The 20,963-nt window shown below is 43.9% G+C and overlaps 2 protein-coding genes across 3 annotated transcripts in view; one reads left to right on the plus strand and one right to left on the minus strand.

Moving 5' to 3' along the window:
* Positions 1–11,208, minus strand: part of PIGU (phosphatidylinositol glycan anchor biosynthesis class U) — a 76,450-nt gene extending 65,242 nt beyond the window's left edge. Inside the window, exons 1-3 of one of the 2 annotated variants that reach the window (XM_084888577.1) lie at positions 10,937–11,208; positions 5,906–5,970; positions 1,056–1,115 (exon numbers count right to left, since the gene is read on the minus strand). In XM_084888577.1, coding sequence (XP_084744703.1) covers positions 1,056–1,115; positions 5,906–5,970; positions 10,937–11,066 — 255 coding nt within the window. In that variant the 5' untranslated portion in view covers positions 11,067–11,208. The remainder of the gene's footprint in view (positions 1–1,055; positions 1,116–5,905; positions 5,971–10,936) is intronic. The other variant, XM_084888578.1, reaches the window with a different exon arrangement.
* Positions 11,209–11,279: 71 nt separating this feature from the next.
* The window catches only part of TP53INP2 (tumor protein p53 inducible nuclear protein 2), a 29,340-nt gene continuing 19,656 nt past the window's right edge, over positions 11,280–20,963 (plus strand). The window contains exon 1 of the mRNA XM_084888589.1: positions 11,280–11,375. The gene's annotated coding sequence lies outside the window, so the exon portion shown is untranslated. The remainder of the gene's footprint in view (positions 11,376–20,963) is intronic.

Genomic DNA, 20,963 nt, shown 5'->3' on the forward strand with positions numbered 1-20,963 from the left:
GCTACAAGGGTCTGAAGTTTCTGGAAGGCAGTGGACTATCCAGTACTGACTTCTTAAAGTCAGGCAGAACCTCAGCCCTCACTTTGACTACCCAAAGAGAAAGCCTTTTCAGGGAGGTATGACTGGAGAACTTGCTTTATAATTACAAGTTACTAAGTTTTCTGTAAAGCGGAAATAATACCCACTGCTTTGTAGCCTGATGTATGTCAAGTGCCTAGAACAGAGTAAGTCCGCGATAAACAGCACTCATAATAATTAAGGAAGAGCTCAGTGGACCTCCTATTTTACCCAGATTTTTCAACCCTATATTAATCAAGTGTTTCAAATTACTATGCTCTCAAAACATAGCCCTGTCTTCCCAATTTCTTACCCCTGAAAGTCTCACCAGGCCTAAGTCCTTGTCACAGAATCTCTTGGCAGAATGCTCAGGAAATTGAGGATATCCTCAACACTGGCACCATAATGAAAGCCAGTCATAGAATCTTGGAGCTAGAAAATTCAAGGCTGCATACTTCACATATGAAATTTTAAAAATATAAGAAATTAGAACTGGTCATATGTCATCAACTACTCTTCATAATTCCATAACACAGTTGATCTTGAACATCCTGGGTTTGAACTGCATAGGTCAACTTATATGCTGATATTTTTCAGTAAACATTTGTACTGTTTTCCACACAGGGTTGGGAGTCCACAGATGCATAAAGCCAACTATATGCATTGATCAATATCATTTTATTTAGGGGACTTGGGCACCCAAGGACTTTTTTATATCCATGGGGTGACAGGGAAAGGGGAAGAGGTTGTCCTGGAACCAATACCCCTGGATACCAGGTGACAACAGTGTGGGGGGTTGGCACCATTAACCCCCTATTGTTCAAGGGTCAAATGTACAATTACAGTTCCATGAATCCAAATTAAAAAATAGGTTTTTGCTTTTATATTCTAAGAAACTCCTGAGCTCCTAAAATATATTATTTTCTTAAAAACAAGAAGATTAAAGACAATAAAATTTAAAATATATACATATTCATTTTATGTGGAAGGTTGCTTACCATAAATACCAATTCAGCATAGTCAATCAGGAAATGAAAGAGGTATATTATTAATGGAGTCTGCAGGAGAAAAATAAACAAGCAAATTAATTTAAATCTTACTGTTATCAGTGTCCATAGGAGGGGGTGGGGTTAGAAGCTATCCTGTCAGGAACAATGTCTTTCCTTCCTAGAATACTTTCTATGCTAGTTGACCAGTGTACATATGAGGGAGAATAATTTTGTATCACTGGATAATTTTGTGCCACTAGGAATATCTGCTGAATTGAATAAAGGGCTGACTACTGGGTCTGCAGGCCGGGGGACCCAGCAGTTACTGTTGAGGGGGGTTTGAATCAGGCCTGGAAAGAGACCTGAAGAGAGAAGCAGGGGCTGATCTGTAGCGTCTGTGGCAGCTTTTGATCAGCACTTGCCTCTCTCTTTCCCTCTGAGCCTGGCCAGCAGCCCTGTCTGTCCGATAAGGCCCTGTTAATAGGCCTAGAGACACTGACTGGCATAGAAAGTGGCCAATCTTGCCGAAACCGGTTTGGCTCAGTGGTAGAGCGTTGGTCTATGGACTGAAAGGCCCCAGGTTCAATTCCGGTCAGGGGCATGTACGTTGGTTGCGGGCACATCCCCAGTAGGGGGTGTGCAAGAGGCAGCTGGTCGATATTTCTCTCTCATCGACGTTTCTAGCTCTCTTTATCTCTCCCTTCCTCTCTCTAAAAAAAAAAAAAAAAAAAAAAAAAAAAAAAATCAATAAAATATATTAAAAAGAAAGAAAGAAAGAAACTGGCCAATCAGAACCAAATCTGGGTCAACTGTGAGGAGCCAATGGCTGCCTAGGAAGCAGAGCTTTTGACCCGGACTGGCATAGAAACTGGTCAATCAAAACCAAATTGGCCAGCAAAGGAGGGCAGTTGGGGGCAAGATCAGGCCAGCAGGGGAGGGCAGTTGGGGGCAACCAGGCCAGCAAGGGGAGGGCAGTTAGGGACAAGATCAAACTGGCAGGGGAGGGCAGTTGGGGGCAACCAGGCTGGCAAGGGGAGGGTTTTGGGGGGCGAGGTCAGAACAGCAGGGGAGAGCTGTTGGGGGCGAGATGAGGCCAGCAGGGGAGGGTAGTGGGGGCAAAATCAGGCTGGCAGGAGAAGGCAGTTGGGGGCGAGATCAGGCCCCAAGGGGTCCCCGATTGGAGAGCAGGCAGGCTGGGCTGAGGGAATGGCCCCCTCCATGCATGAATTTCATGCAGCAGGCTACTAGTCTATAATAATATCTACCCTTCTTGAGTATAGTCCTTCAGAGGTTCCTAATGAAAGCCAAGTCTTGCCACCTTGGTTAACCATGCACTCAAATTCATATTTCCGGAGCACCATAAGATCGCCAATAACTCCTTAACCTTTTACCAGCCAATTTCTGCTCTGTATTTCTGCCTCTTAGCTGTACCTCTTATAAATTGGTAAATGCATCAAGGAGAAAGCAGCTCAGAATGTCACCGTCTCACATTTTTGTGCTTTCTTCTCTGGGACCTCGGCCTCTTGAATCTTGGCTACCTTGGTACTTTCCAGTGTCTTCAAGCAAATGTCTTTTGTATTCATCATGCTTTTCTAATTGTTCTGGCGTGGAGGGTTGGTCTGCTACTGTAATAGGAAAGTGCATGACTTGGTTTTAGGGAGTCCATGCTGGTGACTCAGGAGGCCTCTTCCTAAAGCCAACCACACACAAAAATGTGTCCTATGATACTGTAAAGGTCATCGACAGGCTTTGTAGTGAGAACAAGCTGGCTTTGGAATCAGACGCAGGTTTAAAACCAGGTTCCAGGAGCTGGTTTGGCTCTGTGGACAAAGCATTGACCTGAGGACGGGGGCACATGCCCAGGCTGCAGGGTTAATCCCCGATGCGGGGCGTGCAGGAGGCAGCTCATCAATGATTCTCTCATCGTTGATGTTTCCATCTCTTTCTCTCTCTCTTCCTCTCTGAAATCAATAGAAGTATATTAAAATCAGGTTTTACCTGTGTGCCTTTGGACATGCTGTTACTCCCCTGAGCCTTAGTTTCCTCAGCTATAAAATAAGAATAGTGACCTATTTCATCGGGTTCTTGGAAGGATGGAGTGTAATTTGCACAAAGTACTTATCACACAGTAAACCTCAATATATTAGCTGCCCGAGATAAACTTTTTACCTCTTTTTGAAAATGGGGGCATCAGCTTTGCCTTTCAAAGTTCTAAAAGAATTAAGCTTTTACAACTATCTACTAATGGATTCTTTTTTCTCCATTTATCTTTGTTAGTAAAAAGTAGTAACTTGATATTTATATTACCAATAGCCTCCTTTCAAAGTGTTTTGATGCTTCAGATAGTTTAGAATGGTTCTAAATTAGTCTCAGAAATATCAGAACAAATACCGGTAGTTCTCAAAAAGCCTATCAGTAAGTGGGCTGGTTTCTATAATGAACTAACATATATGCAGTAGTTTAATTGCATATAATACTACTAGTGGCCCGGTGCATGAAATTTGTGCCAAAGGGGGGGATTTCCTCAGGCCAGCCGGCACCCTCTCCAATTGGGGACCCCTTGGGGGATGTCCGACTGCCAGTATAGGCCTGATCCCTACTGCTCTCCCCTGCTGTCCTATTCTCTCCCCCAATGGCACCCCCTTGCCAGCCTGATCTCACCCCCAACTGCCCTCCCCTGCCAGCATGGTTGCCCGCAACTGCCCTCCCCTGCTGGCCTGATCTCACCCCAAAGGCCCTCCCCCTGCTGGCCCAATCTCACCCCCAACTGCCTCTGCCTGCCTGATCACCCTCCCCTGCTGGCCTGATCTTGCCCCTAGCTTCCCTCCCCTGCCAGCCAATTTGGTTCTGATTGGTCAGTTTCTATGTGACTCAGCATCAAAAGTTCCGCCTCCTAGGCCGCCATTAGCTCCTCACAGTTCACAAAGATTTGTTTTTGATTGGTCAGTTTCTATGCCAGTCATCATCAAAAGCTCCACCTCATAGGCAGCCATTGGCTCCTCACAGTTCACCCAGATGTGGTTTTGATTGGTCCATTTCTATACCAGTCAGTGTCTCCAGGCCTATCTCTGGACCTGATCAGAGAGGTGGGGCTGATCAGCAGCCCCTGCAGAGGCCCTGAGAGAAACAGAGGCATGGTTGCTAGGGAAGCCCGGAGAGAAACAGAGAGGTAACAGAGGCTGCAGATCAGAACTTGCCTCTATCTTCAATCCTCTCTCCAGGCCTGATCCACAGTCCTTTAGCAGTCAGTGTTGGGTAACACACGAGCACCACACCCACATGGGCAGCAGTCAGTGCTAGGTCACCACAGCAACTCAGCACTGACTGCAGGGCTGACTACCAGGGTTCAGTTGAGCCTTCAGTCAGTCATTACGAACCTTGGGTTTTTATATATTAAGATTATAGAGAATACACTATACACTTTTCTTTCTTTTTTAAACATATTTTATTGATTTTTTTTTTTTACAGAGAGGAAGAGAGGGATAGAGAGTTAGAAACATTGACCAGCTGCCTCTTGTACACCTCCTACTGGGGATGTGCCCGCAACCAAAGTACATTCCCTTGACCGGAATCGAACCTGGGACCTTTCAGTCTGCAGACCGATGCTCTATCCACTGAGCCAAACCGGTCTTGGCTACACTATACACTTTTCAAATACACTCCCAATCAAGGTTGTTAAATTCGTAATTTACAGATTTTCCTTCTCTACTTTCACCTGTTCTTACCTTTCCTTAAGAATTATATTTTAAAATCTGTTGAAGATTTCAATGCAAAGCAATGATGAACTTTCTTTTCAAAAGTATTCTTTTCATCTGGCTTGACATTTTATTTATTTATATTTTATTACTTCAAGATCAATGTTTCTCATCAATGTTTCACTGATCCATAGGATTATACCCAGTAGCAACTAAATATGCAGATATTAATTTTTGTATTGAATACCAAATGAATACCAAAGGTTGGAAATCTTTAGGAGACATTTCATGATTATGTGTTAATTTTCTTATAAGCTGGGTGTTCATAAATCGATAGCCAGCTGTATTTTATTATCTTGAAGTAATAAAATATAAATATTTATGCCTATATGAGAAAAGAAAGGTCTCAAATGAATGACCTTCGTGCTATCTCAAGAGACTAGAAAAATAGGGTAAATTCAAAGTAAGCAAAATGAAAGAAGTAGAAGTAGAAATTGGCTATTGGGCTACTCTTTGGTATGCCCATACAACTTGTTCCCAAACCTTTCATTTATTTTTTATGTTATTCCTTTCATCTCATTGAGAGGGATAGAGAGTTAGAAACATTGATGAGAGAGAAACATCAATCAGCTGCCTCCTGCACACTCCCCACTGGGTATGTACCTGCAACCAAGGTACATGCCCTTGACCGGAATCAAACCTCAGACCCTTGAGTCTGCAGGCTGATGCTCTATCCACTGAGCCAAACCGGTCAGGGCATGAAAACTTCTTCTTTTTTCTTTTTTTTCTTTTTTTAATATATTTTATTGATTTTTTACAGAGAGGAAGGGAGAGAGAGAGAGAGCTAGAAACGTCGATGAGAGAGAAACATCGACCAGCTGCTTCTTGCACACCCCCTACCGGGGATGTGCCCGCAACCAATGTACATGCCCTTGGCCAGAATCGAACCTGGGACCTTTTAGTCCGCAGACCGACGCTCTACCACTGAGCCAAACCGGTTTCGGCATGAAAATTTCTTATACAGACATATAAAAAAGGGCTATTTCTAAATATGATTTTCAAAAATAGATTTTTTAAAATGTCTGTACTAACTAGAGGCTAGGTTTTGGTACCTGTGGCTATAAATTCCTCTTAATACCCATGAAAGAAAACAGGAACACTTACTTCATGAAATACTGCTCCTGAATATGGGGACACTCCCAAGTCCAACAGCGAGAGGCCTTCAACCACTGAAAAGTAAGACATCCAAGTTCATTCTTACTTCAAAGACATATGCAGATGGCTATAAGCCAGTGTCAGATACTCCCAGGACAAAAAAGGTCTTATAGTTTATCAAATCCCCTTAACCTTATTCCCAGAAAGTGGGTCTAAGTCTTAATTTGAACATTTCTGATAATGGGGAGTTTTCTTCCATAGAGTATTCCTTACCCATGTGGCAAACCACTTATTATGGGAACATTTTATATTAAACTATAAATTTCCTTTGATCTCCTTGTAACTCCCACCTACTCTAAAGTGTTTCATTTATGTATATTCTGCTCCATTCCAAAACACAGTAAGATAATAAATTAGAAGCTGGTGAGAAATGTTGCTCATAGGTGGGGAAATGAGCAATCACTCCAATGCGGGCTTTGATTGACATTTGCATTAGTTTTTCTTCAGGGCAATACGTATGTTTTCAGTGTATGTTTTTTGACCCAGAAATTATTGTTCTTAAATTAGGGCAATTTATTCAAAGAAGAATTATCATGCTCAAACGTGGGGGAAAAAATTAAAAATAATCTCAATGTCCATTAATAGAGATTTATTTAAATTAATTATGACACTGCTATCGTTTCTAACTCACTTATTTCAGCCAGTATCATCACTATTCTTCCTATTATTAAAACTCAAAATCTTAGAATTAGCCATTTTGACTTTCATTACTGTGCTAAGAACTTCAACATGAATCATCTAATTTAATGGGTACATATTATAACTTCCGATTTCATAAATGAGAAAGCTGATGTTGGAGATCACACAGATAGTAAGTGGCAGAGGCAGAGAGGGACTCAAACTCTCTTTAAGATTCCAGACCCTGTGCTCTTAATGGCCATACTACATTGCTTCATCTTGGATCCCTCACCCTGTCAATCCTATAAGCAATCAGATGTTATAGTTTCTTTTCTTCAATATCCTATCTAATAAAGAGGGAATATGCTAACTGTCCCTCACACCATTGCAAAGATGGCATCACCCACAGCCAATAAGGAGGGAATATGCTAATTTCTGCCACGCCCTCAAGGATGGCGGCGCCCAGTCTCCTCAGCCCCACTGAGGCAGCAGGTGCACGGCAAGGCCGGGCCTGCCCCCAAGTGGGCCCAGCTTTGCCATGCACCTGCCTCTGGAGTGCTCCGATCTCCTCAGCCCCCCAGCCACCCAGTGCCGGCCTAAGGCGCAGGCAAACCTCTGGATGGCGGCTGCCCAGCCACCCAGGGCAGGCCCGAGGTGCTGGCAAGCCTCAAAAGTCAGCTGCCCAGCCACCTAGGGCCACCCAAGGTTTAGGTAACCAGGGCCAGCTGAGGCTTGCGCTGCTGGCAATGGCAGCAGCAGAGGTGTGATGGGGGCATCACCTTCCCCTGATGGCCAGGTCACCTCCCACCCCTGAGGGCTCCCAGACTGTGAGAGGGGACAGGCCAGACTGAAGGAACCCCCATCCAGTGCATGAATTTTCAAACACCGGGCCTCTAGTTTGTTCAATAAGTTAACTATGCAATTACTCTATGCCAGACACAAAGAATTCAGGGATGACTATAACAGCTCTAACCTTCAAGGAACTCATATTACAGTGGAGAAACTAGGTATAATAAAGAATTATGATGTAAAATGAGAAATGCTCTTAAGCCCAACCGCCATGGCTCAAGGGTTGAGAGTAGACCTATGAACCAGGAGGTCATGGTTCAATTCCTGGTCAGGGCACATGCCTGAGTTGTGGGCTCGATCCCCAGTGTGGGGCATGCAGGACGCAGATGATCAATGATTCTCTCTCATCATTAATGTTTCCATCTCTCTCTCTTCCCTTCTCTGAAATCAATAAAAATAAAAGTAAAAAAATAAATGCTCTTAATAAAGGTATGTATAAAGAGAGCAGAGGAAGGAGGGCCTAATACTGCCTTGGGTCTTCTGCTATCCAGAAGAAAGCAAGAACCCAAATGGCTTCAACAAAATATCATACACAAATATTATATGCAGAGATATCAAATCTAAGTTCTTACCATCACACATACGAATCACTACTATCTTTATTACAATTTGTCAACTGGAGAACTGGGACAAATTATTTATCTTCATTAAATCTCAGTTTCCTCAACTGTCAAATGAGGAAAATAACACCATCTAACAGAGAATTACTGGAGGATAAAATCAGGCTTATCATAATCTCTAATATACAGTGTTTTTATTTATTTACTTATTTTAAAAATCTCTATTGTTGTTCTGACTGATTTGGCTCAGTGGATAGAGCATCGGTATGCAGACTGAAGGGTCCCAGGTTTGATTCCAGTCAAGGGCATGTACCTTGGTTGCGGGTACATTCCCAGTGGGGGGTGTGCAGGAGGCAGCTGATTAATGTTTCTCTCTCACAGATGTTTCTGATTCTCTATTCCTCTCCCCTCCTCTCTGTAAGAAATCAATAAAATACATTTTTTTTAAAATCTCTATTGTTGAAAGTATTACATATATCCGTTTTTTCCTTCATTGACCCCCCTTCAAGCTCACCCCCAACCCCTGCCCCAGGCCTTCATCACCCTGTCAGTTATACATACACGCACACAAGGTCTTTAGTTGATTACCTCCTACCCATCCACCATCCCCCACCTTCCCTCCGAGATTCTGCACTCTGTTCCATGCTTCCATGTCTCCAGATCCACTCCATTCATCAGTTTCTTTTGTTAATTAGATTCCACATGAGTGAGATTATGTGATACTATAATGGTTACCCATCAACAAATCAACAAATGACAAGTGCTGGTAAGGATGTTGAGAAAAGGGAACCCTACTACACTGCTAGTGGGAATGCAGACTGGTGCAGCCATTATGAAAAACAGTATGGAGTTTCCTCAAAATATTAAATATGGAACTGCCATTTGACCCAGTGATCCTACTTCTAGGAATATATTCTAAGAAACCCAAAACACCAATCAGAAAGAATATATGCACCTCTATGTCCATAGCAGCACAATTTACAATAGCTAAGATCTGGAAACAGCCCAAGTGCCCGTCAGTAGACGAGTGGATGAAAAAGTTGTGGTACATTTATTACCAAGGAATACCATGCAGCAGTAAAAAAAATAATATTTTGCCCTTTGAGACAGCATGGAGGTTCCTGGAGCATATCATGCTAAGTGAAATATGTCAGTCAGTGATATATAGTATTTTTAGAACTCTTAGCTCTAATTATTAATTTTAAAGAAAAATTATTTTTATTGATTTCAGAGAGGAGCGGAGAGGGAGATAGATACATCAATGATGAGAGAATCACTGGTCAGCTGCCTCCTGCACACCCCCATTGGAGATTGAGCCCATGCCCTGACTGGAATCCAACCATAACCTCCTTGTTCACAGGTCGATGCTCAACCACTAAGCCACAATGACTGGGCTCTAATATGCTTAAACACTCATTTATTACACCATTTCCCATTCCAAAATGTTTATGGGACTGCCCTGGCTGGTGTGACTCGGTGGTTAGAGGGATGCCTGGGCACCCACGGTTCAATTCCCAGTCAAGAGTAAATACCTGAGACACATCATAATTAAAATGCCAAGAGCAAAAGACAAAGAGAGAATATTAAAAGCAGCAAGAGAAAAACAGTTATCTACAAGGGAGTATCCATACAACTGTCAGCTGATTTCTCAACGGAAACTATGCAGGCCAGAAGGGAGTGGCAAGAAATATCCAAAGTGATGAATAGCAAGAACCTACAACCAAGATTACTCTACCCAGCAAAGCTATCATTCAGAATTGAAGATCAGAAAAAGAGCTTCACAGACAAGAAAAAGCAAAAGGAATTCATCACCGCCAAACAGTATTATATGAAATGCTGTAGGGTATTCTTTAAGAAGAGAAAGAAGAAAAATGTAAAAATAAAAATTATGAACAATAAAGTGAAACAAATACATATCTATTAACAGATGAATCTAAAAATCAAGTGAATAAAAAGTCTGACTAACAGAATAAACTCTTGAATATAATAGAATCAGGGGCACAGAAACGGAGTGGACTGACAATTTGGGGGGTGGGGGGAGTTGTGTGTGGGGTGCAGGAAGATAATGGACAAAAATCATGCACCTAGCCAAAACCGGTTTGGCTCAGTGGTAGAACGTCGGTCTGTGGACTGAAAGGTCCCGGGTTCGATTCCGGTCAAGGGCATGTACATTGGATGTGGGCACATCCCCGGTAGGGGGTGTGCAAGAGGCAACTGGTCTATGTTTCTCTCTCATCGATGTTTCTGGCTCTCTATCTCTCTCCCTTCCTCTCTGTAAAAAATCAATAAAATATATATTTTTTAAAAAAAGAGAGAAAAAAAAATCATGCACCTATGGATGGGGTGGGGGTGTAATGGTATGGGGTGGGGTGGGAACCGGGCGGAGGGGAGCTATGGGGGGGGGGGAGTAACAACTGTAATAATCTTAACAATAAAGATTAAAAAGAAGAAGAAGAAGAAGAAGAAGAAGAAGAAGAAGAAGAAGCAGCAGCAGCAGAAGAAGAAACAGTACAAAAAGCTGCACTGCGAGCTTAGACTGAGAGTAGACATCTGAACCCCTCACCTGGGATACCCCCTCCCCCGCCCCTCACACACCGTCCCATACTCCAGGGAGCACCACTGGAGATCCCGGGTTAAATTCCAAGCCCCCTTTTATCCCCCCACCCTGCATGCCCTCTAAGCATCCCTCCTTGGACCACTTCCCCCGGCTCCAGGCCCCAGTGGGACACACCCCCTCAGACCTTCCTCCCGCAGGCGTTGCCGCTCTGGGACCCAGCCCTCACCCAGCAGCCCACGCCCCCTCCCCCGGCAGACGCGTCCTCGGGCCCCGCCCTCGGAGGGCGCCCGAGCGGTCCGAGCGCGGCGCTCGCGGCCAAGGGCCCCTCTCCCATTCAGAGGCCCCGGGAGCGAGCGCGGGAGGGGCCCGGCCGCCTCCTCGCGCCGGTGGCCTCACCTCTCTTCCAAGAGCTCAGTGGGGACACCACCTCCACCCGCTCGGAGATGAACTCGGCCAGACTGGAGCGGAACAAGGCCGCCCGCACAGTCACAGCCACCACCAGCACCAGGGCCAAGGGAGCCGCCATGATAGCTGGGCGGCGCGCCGCCGGGGAGGGAAAGGCGATGCGCAAGAGCCTCGCGGCCCGTGCGCCACCTGTGTAGTTCCGCGGTCCGGAGCGCCAGGCGGCCGCTGCCGTTGCAACTACCTGACAGGGGACTACAACTCCCAGGAAGCCTTGCGGCCCGGCAGGGCGGGACGACGGAAAGCCGAGCGAGTCAAGCTTGTAGCGAAGGGTTAGGCGACGCCTCCTGTGACAGTTGGTGCATTGTAAAAGCGCTCAGGAGCTGAAGTGCTGCTGAAAGTAATCAAATTAGGAATTTATCTTCGTGGGGCTGTGAGTGAGTTTTAAAGAGATGTTAGTTTCGCTCTTGCGGTGTCTATGTTTTTAAGGCTTAAATGTTTCTCTTCTATGTTATTAAGGACTATTAAGTATTCATGTACTTGCAATTGTGTATTGAACGACAACTATCCCCAGGCACTGTATTGGATTCTGAGGATACATTTTGGCATCGTAGACTGGTTTGTTAGCCCTGCGGCCTGGAACAATTGCTTTACCTTTCTGTGCCTCAGATCTCTCATCTGAAAAATGTACTGGCCCCTATGGCCTGCTGGAAGCAACTAAAGAATGCTTAGAAATTCTCCTAGTCACTTTTGAAAACAGTGGTAGCTTGAAATCCCTCCTGAGGGGAGTGTTTACACCACAGAAGTGAGCACACACTTCAAATCAGGGTTTTATAGTCTGGAGAGCCCTTTGATAAGAATCCAGAAGCACACCACTTCATTAATTAGTGTATGAAAAGTGCTTGTGGTGAGTGCTTCAATGTTAGCTATAATAATATTAAATATATGAAGAAATGTCAGATCTGTAAACAAAATGAAACAGGTTGCGTGATGAAGAATAACTTGGTGGCAGGGTAATGTTACCCAGGGAAGCGGGTGCTGTGAGGAAAAGAATTTCCCAGGGTCCCAGTGGGTTTTCTTAAAAGCTTTATTGATTGTGCAAAGTTAAGGAGGCTCCTCTCTAAGGTCCCACCGTGGAAAAGTCCAGTCTTGTTTTCAGCAGCCCAGAATTTCTGTTCCATATTAAAGTCCGCTCCAGCCAAAACCGGTTTGGCTCAGTGGATAGAGCGTCGGTCTGCGGACTGAAAGGTCCCAGGTTCGATTTTAGTCAAGAGCATGTACCTTGGTTGTGGGCACATCCCCAGTAGGGGGTGTGCAGGAGGCAGCTGATTGATGTTTCTCTCTCATCCATGTTTCTAACTCTCTATCCCTCTCCCTTCCTCTCTGTAAAAAATCAATAAAGTATATTTATAAAAACAAAACAAAACAACAACAAAAAACAGCACATGTAAGTGTCAGATCAGCCTGTTCAGTGCCTCCGCCCCTCCTTCCAATCTCAATGTGCTTTCTTAAAAAAAAAAAAAAAAAAAAAAGTCCACTCCAGTCCAGCAACTGGCTAGTTTAGCTTGTATTCCCAGCTGCAATCCACTGTGTGTGGGGTCTGCACAGCCACGGGCCATGAGGCTGCTTAAACCCACATGGCAGGTGAGCACGCCGATGAGTGCAGGTCAGGAGCAAGGGAGAACAAGAGACAAGAGAAGGGAACTTTTCGTCTGGGGATTTAACCAGGACCTTCCAAGATTTTGCACTTTTCTGATGGGGTCTGCCCCCTAGCTAACCCGTTGTTCCCCGGCTAAAGTGATAGGCAAGCGCCTTCCTATGTCACCCAGACTTTGCAGCCCATACACTCATCTTCCCCTGTGTTCGATCCCTTCCCCCACTGATCTGCAGGGAATAGACCACTGGTTCCCTGGGGAGCTTGAAGCTGTAGCTTCCTGCAGAAGCCACCCAGATGACCATGCTTATGTGTGGCCTCCCCTTTGCTTTCTTCCTGTTATTGATATTAACTAATTACAATGATAATATTAACCCTGGGCAGGGTGGTCAGGGAAGGCTCTGAGAGGAGGTGACATTTAAGCTGACACCTAAAAGATGATAAATTAATCAGAGCTTCCAAGCTGGAGGCCACAGACTCCGAGTCAGAAAAAGAAGAAGATAGACAGTAGAAGGTGTGGATGGAGAGGCAGATAGGAACCAATCAGGTAGGGACCTGTTCGCCATGGTTGGGAATTTGGGTTTGATTCGAAGTGCAATGCATGTGCCTTTGGAGGATTTTAAACAAGAAAGTGTATATATATTTAAAGATCATTACATCCCCAGAAGCTATACTGGGAGTTGGGGAATATTACAATGACAAAGTTGTATTTCTTGCTTTATGGAACATAGCATTTGCAGAGATGTGATAGTTTTAAAAATAACACAGCCCTGACTGGTTTGGCTCAGTGGATAGAGCATCGTCCTGCAGACTGAAGGGTCTGGGTTTGATTCCGGTCAAGGGCATGTATCTTGGTTGTGGGCACATTCAGTGGGGGGTGTGCAGGAGGCAGCTGATCGATGATTCTCTCTCATTGATGTTTCTAACTCTCTATCCCTCTCTCTTCCTCTCCGTAAAAAATCAATCAAATATATTTTTTTAAAAAGAATAACACAGCCGAAACTGGTTTGGCTCAGTGGATAGAGCGTCGGTCTGCGGACTGAAAGGTCCCAGGATCTATTCCCGTCAGGGGCATGTACATTGGTTGCGGGCACATCCCCAGTAGGGGGTGTGCAAGAGGCAGCTGGTTGATGTTTCTCTCTCATCGATGTTTCTGGCTCTCTATCTCTCTCCCTTCCTCTCTGTAAAAAATCAATAAAATATATTAAAAAAAAAAAAAAGGAATAACACAAATAGAAATAAAATCTCAAACCATGATGAGAGAAGGAAGAAAGAACAGGATGCTAGCAGAATGCAAAAATCAGCCCTGGGACAGATAGCTTTCTTGCCCATTGGGAGGAGCAGGACTCCATTGTGGGAGGGGATCATGAAGGAATAGAAGCACTCTCATCCTTGGAACCCTGCTAAGCGTTGTGTCATACTTTTAACACACGTCTGCTTATTTAGTCTGTACAGCCTTCTTTCCTAAAGATGTAAATGTGAAGTGTAAGCCTTGACATTGGTGTGGGTTTTTTTTTTAATGTTACGCAAATACCTATCTTAAGCTTTGATTGCCAACGCATCCACTTCAAAGACAGCTATCTTGAATAAACACGTTGTCCGCGCACAATTAGATTAAGAGCCAGATGGCCTCCCCTTACTGAGGCTCCTTTGTTTTAGAGCTATTGGTTGATTTAAATAACATCATTTGGGCTACTTGTTTATTTTGCTCTCTCCGGAGGGCTTTAAATTCCTGCTTTTTAAATTCACCAATAAAGTGTGAGCCCATGAAAGTTTTAAATTCAACTCCAAACTCTGGGCTACTGCCCAATGAAAACAGCCACCCAGGCCTGTGACCTGTGAGTGCATGTGTGCGCGCTCTCTCTCTCCTTAACCTTATGATGTGGCCCCAGGTGTGCTGTGTAATGTTTAGGTCTCGCAGGTCTTGTAAGTAATAAACCTTATCTTTTCAAAGTTTCCTAATGGTTATTGCTGAAAGGTATCTTGAAACCATAGTGAGAACCACAAGGGCTGGCCCAGCTACAGTGCTGGTTGTTGGCAGGCCGAGACAAGTGTTGTTATTTCCTTTTACATAAAAGGAGGAGGCATGTGTTACATCATCTCAGGGCAAAGTATATTACACCTTGAAAAATGGAGGAGATTAGGCAACATAGTAAAGATTGAGCAAGATTATGTAATGTAAAATGCTTAGCGCATAGCAAGTGCTCAATACACATTGTTAACTATTTTATTATTATTTGTATTATCCTAACCGATGACTTAAAAATTCTTAGGGTTTGGATTGTGTTTGGGAAGAACAGAGATTAGCCATGATAGGTAGAAAACGTAACCTAACCCAGTGGTTCTTAAACATGAGTGTGCATGGATCATAGACCTAAATATAAGGCCCTAGAAGACTCCCTAGAAAACACAGAAATAAGTCTCCATGACCTTGAGTTAGGCAATGGTTTCTTAGTTCTAACACCAAAAAGCACAGGCAACAAAAGAAGAAATAACTTGAACTTCATCAAAATTTAAAACTTTTGTGCTCACCTTGGCCAGTTTGGCTCAGTGGATAGAGTGTCGGCCTGGGTCCCAGGTTCGATTCCCATCAAGGGCATGTACCTTGGTTGCAGGCACATCCTCAGTAGGGGGTGTGCAGGAGACAGCTGTTCACTGTTTCTCTCTCATTGATGTTTCTAACTCTATCCCTTTCCCTCCTCTCTGTAAAAAATCACTAAAATATATATATTTTTGGAAAACAAACTTTTGTGCTCCAAAGGACACTATCAAGAAATGAAAATGCTGCCGAAACCGGTTTGGCTCAGTGGTAGAGCGTCAGTCTGCGGACTGAAAGGTCCCAGGTTCGATTCCGGTCAAGGGCATGTACATTGGTTGGTTGCGGGCACATCCCCAGTCGGGGGTGTGCAAGAGGCAGCTGATCGATGTTTCTCTCTCATCGACGTTTCTAGCTCTCTATCTCTCTCCCTTCCTCTCTGTAAAAAATCAATAAAAAATATATGAAAAAAAAGAAATGAAAATGGTTCAGCTAGCATGGTTCAGTGGTTGAGAGTCGACCTATGAACCAGGAGATTATGGTTCGATTCCTGGTCAGGTCATAAGCCCAGGTTGCAGGCTCAACCACACAGTGTGGGACGTGTAGGAAGCAGTCAATCAATGATTCTCTCTCATCTTCGATGTTTCTCTCTGTCTCTCCCTCTCTTTTCCTCTCTGAAATCAATAAGAATATATAAAAAAAAGAAAGAAAGAGAAAGAAAGAAAGAAAGAAAGAAAGAGAGAAAGAAAGAAAGAAAGAAAGAAAGAAAGAAAGAAAGAAAGAGAAAGAAAGAAAAGAAAGAAAGAAAGAAAGAAAGAAAGAAAGAAAGAAAGGTGACAGGATAGTAAGAAGCTAGGAAAATTCCTAGGCAACTGGAATGGGGAAACTGAGAGAAGAAAATTAACAAAGCCAAACAGCTTGGGCAGCTTGCAGCCAGCTCGCTAGACAACTTCTCTAACCAGAAGACACATAGTTTAAATCACCCTGGCCTGGAAAGATAAAAACAAATAGCCAATGACATTTGTGCCAGCTAAACCCAAGGGCAAGGACAGATGAAGTCTTGGGGACAAATAACAAACCCCCCAAAGCATCTGGATGGTATCACTTGAGGGGTTGGGGGGTGGGGGGGAGGAGAGGGATGTTAGGCAGGAAAGAGCTGCTAGGGCAGGAGGAGGGGGAGGGGGAAGGAGGGAGTTTATCTCACCCACTGAACAAGGAAGAAGTCAGCAAGATAAAATCACAAGATGTTCTTACAAATTCTGGGAAAAGCTGCAACAATGTAAAAGGAAAACCTTGAAATCTATTGTGGCGTGGTGTGTGTGTGTGTGTGTGTGTGTGTGTGTGTGTGTGTGGTGGGGGAATGATAAAACCCTTGAGCCCCCACCAGGTGCCTGGAGTGCTCAGACTAGCCGAGTTGTCCACTTGTGCTTTATGCCAGTTGTATTCTTAATAAGTTTGCTTGCTTTGCTTCACCACTGCTTTCTGTCACTCATCTGAATTCTTTCTCACGAGTATAAGAACCGAGGGGCAAAGAGCCAGCCCCTTTGACTTGGGTGGCTCTCTGCTAATAAAAAAGACAAACCACAGAATGGGAGAAAATATCTACAAGTCATATATCTGATTAGGGACAGTTATCCAGAATATATAAAGAACTCTAACTACTCGATAATAAAATGACAAATGACCTAAGTAAAAATGTGCAAATTATCTTAATAGATATATTTCCAAAGATACACAAGTGGCCAATAAGCATGTGAAAAGATGCTTAACATCAGAGAGAGAGAGAGAGAGAATCGGAATGCTTCCAGGTTGGTGAACACGTGGAGGTGCTGAGATGGTAGAGGGCATGGAAGCTCTGTACCCCTGGCCTCCTCTGCCCACTTCCACATGGCTGTTCCTGAGTTGTGTCCTCTATCATGAGCCTTGAAAGGGAGAAGGGAATTGAGAGGGAAAGACAGAAACATCACTCGAGAGAAACACTTCTGATTGGTTGACTCCTGCATAAGCGCCAACCAGGGCCCAGGCCAGGGGGAGTCTGCAACCAAGCAGCCCCTTACTCAGGAACCAGACCACTCTCTAGCTGTGCTGGATGGGGAAAAGAGAGAAATATTTATAACAAACAAGAAGAACTGGAAAAGCTGCTAATAAAAATATTGACGTCAAATGCAAGTCAGAAGTCAAATTTTGAAGCCATGAAATTGAATAGGAAGGGCATAAGACTAGGGCTACAAATTATGCCTCCTTTAAAGTGTAATGTATGTGTTACTTGGCTCAACCTTTTTCAACTAATAGGCCTGGTTTCTTCAAATAATTATGGAACATCCTGCCTGTCATAGTATTATTCTCTCAAAGTCGTATTTGTAATACTACTTTTGAGCATCTTGCTCAGAATTTACTTATTAATATCTGACTCTCTAAGCGGGTGTTCCCTGGTAAACTTACCTGTAATGACATATGTATAAACACAGGTTATGCCAAAAAAAAAAAGAAAAGAAAAGAAAAGATGCTGAACATCATTAGTTATTAGGGAAACATAAATCAAAACCTCAACGAGCCCTAGCCAGTTTCCTCAGTGGTTAGAGCACTGGCCCACAGACTGCAGGGTCTTGGGTTTGACTCTGGTCAAGGGCATGTGCCTCTGTCAGGCAGAGTACATGTGGAAGGCAACCAATTGATGTGTGTCTTTCACATTGATGCTTCTCTCTCTGTCTCCCCCTCCCTTCCACTGTAAGATCAATGGGGGGAAATATCCTTGAGAAAACAATATCCTGAAGTGAGGATTAACAAAACAAACAAAAAACCCGCCTCAATGAGATATCACTTTATACCCATTAGGGTAGCTATAATATGAGACCGGTGTTGACAAGGATGTTAAGAAATTGAAATCCTCATACAGATGGGAATGTAAAATGCTGTAGCCATTCTGGAAAACAGTTTGGTGGTTCCTCAAAATGTTAAACATAGAGTTGTCACTCTGGCCATGTAATTAATTGTTAGGGTGTCTCTCTAAAACCAATAAACAATTTAATATAACAATAATAAAAATAACTTGTATATAAATATTCATAGCTTATTTATAGTTATTCATAATAGCCAAAAACTGGAAACAACATAAATATCCATTATATTTGCCATGGATGGCAATATGGTATATCTGTACAATGGACTATAATTGGGCAATAAAAAAAGAATGAAGTATTGATACATGCTATAACATGGATGACTTTGAAAACATACTAAGTGAGCTTTGCCTGGGTAGTTCAGTTGGTTAAGAGTGTGATCCCTGGCCGAGACCGGTTTGGCTCAGTGGATAGAGCATCGGACTGCGAACTGAAGGGTCCCGGGTTCGATTCCGGTCAAGGGCATGTACCTTGGCTGCGGGCACATCCCAGTGGGGGGGTGCAAGAGGCAGCTGATCGATGATTCTCTCTCATCGATGTTTCTGACTCTCTATCCCTCTCTCTTCCTCTCTGTAAAAAATCAATAAAAATTATTAAAAAAAAAAAAAAAAAAGAGTGTAATCCCTAAACACCAAGGTTATGGGTTCAGTCCCTGGTCAGGGCACAAATAAGAAACAACAAATGGCCTGGTCAGTGTGGCTCAGTGGTTGAGGATCAGCTCATGAGTCAGGAGGTCATGGTTTGATTCCTGGTCAGGACACATGCATGTCCGGGTTGTGGGCCTGATCCCCAGTGGGGGGCATGCAAGAGGAAGCTGATCAATCACTCTCATCATTGAGGTCTCTATCTCTCTCTCCCTATCCCTTCTTCTCCCTGAAATCAATAATTAAAAAAGAAACAAAAATAGAACAAAACACTCTCTCTGGCTCTGTCTCTCCCTTTCTCTGAAATCAATACATACATTTTAAAAATTATGGTGCCCTAGCCAGTTGGCTCAGTTGCTTGGAGCCTTGTTCCATGCACCAGAAGGTTGTGGGTTCGATTCCAGTCAGGGCACATACCTAGGTTGCCGGCTTAAACCCCTTAGTTAGGGCAAGTACAAAAGGTAACTGATCAATGTATCTCTCTATGTTTCTTTCTCTCTCTCCCCCTTCCTCCCATTCTGAAATCAATTAATAAATATATTACCTCTTAGACATCACCACCTGGATATCCCAAAGCTACTTTAAATTCCAAATATCTAAAACTGAGCTCATGATCTTTCTTCTGAAAACTCACTCTTCCTCCTTAATCCCTAATTTCTGTGAATGGCACCACCAATGTTTCACATGCTCAGCCAAAGACCTGGGAATCATTCTATAATAAGTATCTCCGACTTCCCCATCCTGTGCATACAATCTACCTTCAAACTTTGACCTAGATATCACTCAAATTCATCTAGTCCTCTCCATTTTCACTGCCACCACCCTGGGCTAAGCCACCGGATTTCTTATCTAGATTTCTGTTATACTCTCTTGAATAGTCTCTGTTGTCACTCTTCATTCTCAACCGATTCTCTATCCCTGACACCCACTGTTGAGTGAATGAGTGAATATCATTAACCTCTCACTTAAAACCTTTCACTAGCTTTCCTTTACATTTAGTTTAAGAGCCAAGTCCTGTCCAGCCAGTGTAGCTCAATGGTTGAGCGTTGACCTCTGAACCAGGAAGTTATAGTTCAATTCCCAGTCAGGGCACATGCCTAGGTTGCTGGAGCATACAGGAGCTAGCTGACCAATGATTCTCATTATTGATGTTTTTCTCTCTCTCCTTTGTCCTGCCTGAAATAAATAAAAATATATTAAGAAAGAGCTAAATTCTTAAGATGGCTCACAAAGGAAGGGCCAGCGTGATCTATCCCCCTACCTCCCTCCCTTTCCTCTTCCTCCATGTTTCTGCCCTCTTTGCACCTGAGAAAATACTATATAATAAAGAGGTAATATACAAATTGACCATCATGCCCTCACAAGATGGCTGCCTATTACCAGGCCAGCAGGGGGGTTAGTGAAGGATGACCAACGACTAAATAAGAAGGCTGTGTGGGGCGACCAGGCTGGCAGGGGGATTAGTGAGGGATGACCAAATGACTGAACAGCAGGCTGTATGGGGCAACCAGGCCAGCGGGAGGGAGGGGGGAGGCTGTGAGGAGAAACCAGGCTGGCAGGGGAGTGCAGTTGGGGGCGCCCAGGCTGGTGGGTTAAGCAGTTGGGGGCAACCTGACTGGCAGCGGAGGGCAGTTAGGGGTGACCAGGCAGGTGAGCAATTAGGAGCTAGTGGTCCAGGATTGTGAGATGTCCGACTGCTGGTTTAACTGGTTAACATCCCTCGAGGGGTCCCGCATTGGATAGGGTGCAGGCTGGGCTGAGGGACCCTCCCCCACATGCAGCAATTTCATGCACCAGGCCTCTAGTAAGTTAATAAGTAGCCATTCCCTTGGTACATTCTACTATGTACACCCCACTGGCTATGCCCAACAGTATCTGTCCTTACTTGGCGAAGTCCTACATATCCTTCAAGGCCCATTCTTAAAGTTTCCTTCTTTAAGAAGATCTTGATTCCATCAGGCAGTTAGTTTCTTCTCTGTGCTTCCAAAGCATTTACCAGCTACCTCTCTTCTACATTAATGATCACTAGCTGATAATTCTGTTATCTGAAGTTATTGAGAGTGTGCTTCTTCTGTTCGTTAAATCTTACTTGTGGTGGATTTTTCCTTGTGTATTTCATTAGTTTTTTCCTTTCAAAATAGTTAATGTTTGGAAGAGCTTTATATATGGGAATTCTATGTAGTCTGCAGTGGGGGATAGGTGGGGGGATTTGATTTGTCTCTGCTAGGCATCTGAGAGAGTTTTGGAGTAGGTATCCTTTTATATTGACTTCTTAGCCTCAGAGATT

This window comes from Pipistrellus hanaki, assembly GCF_964339955.1.
Source record: "Pipistrellus hanaki genome assembly, chromosome: 6".
NCBI lineage: Eukaryota > Metazoa > Chordata > Mammalia > Chiroptera > Vespertilionidae > Pipistrellus > Pipistrellus hanaki.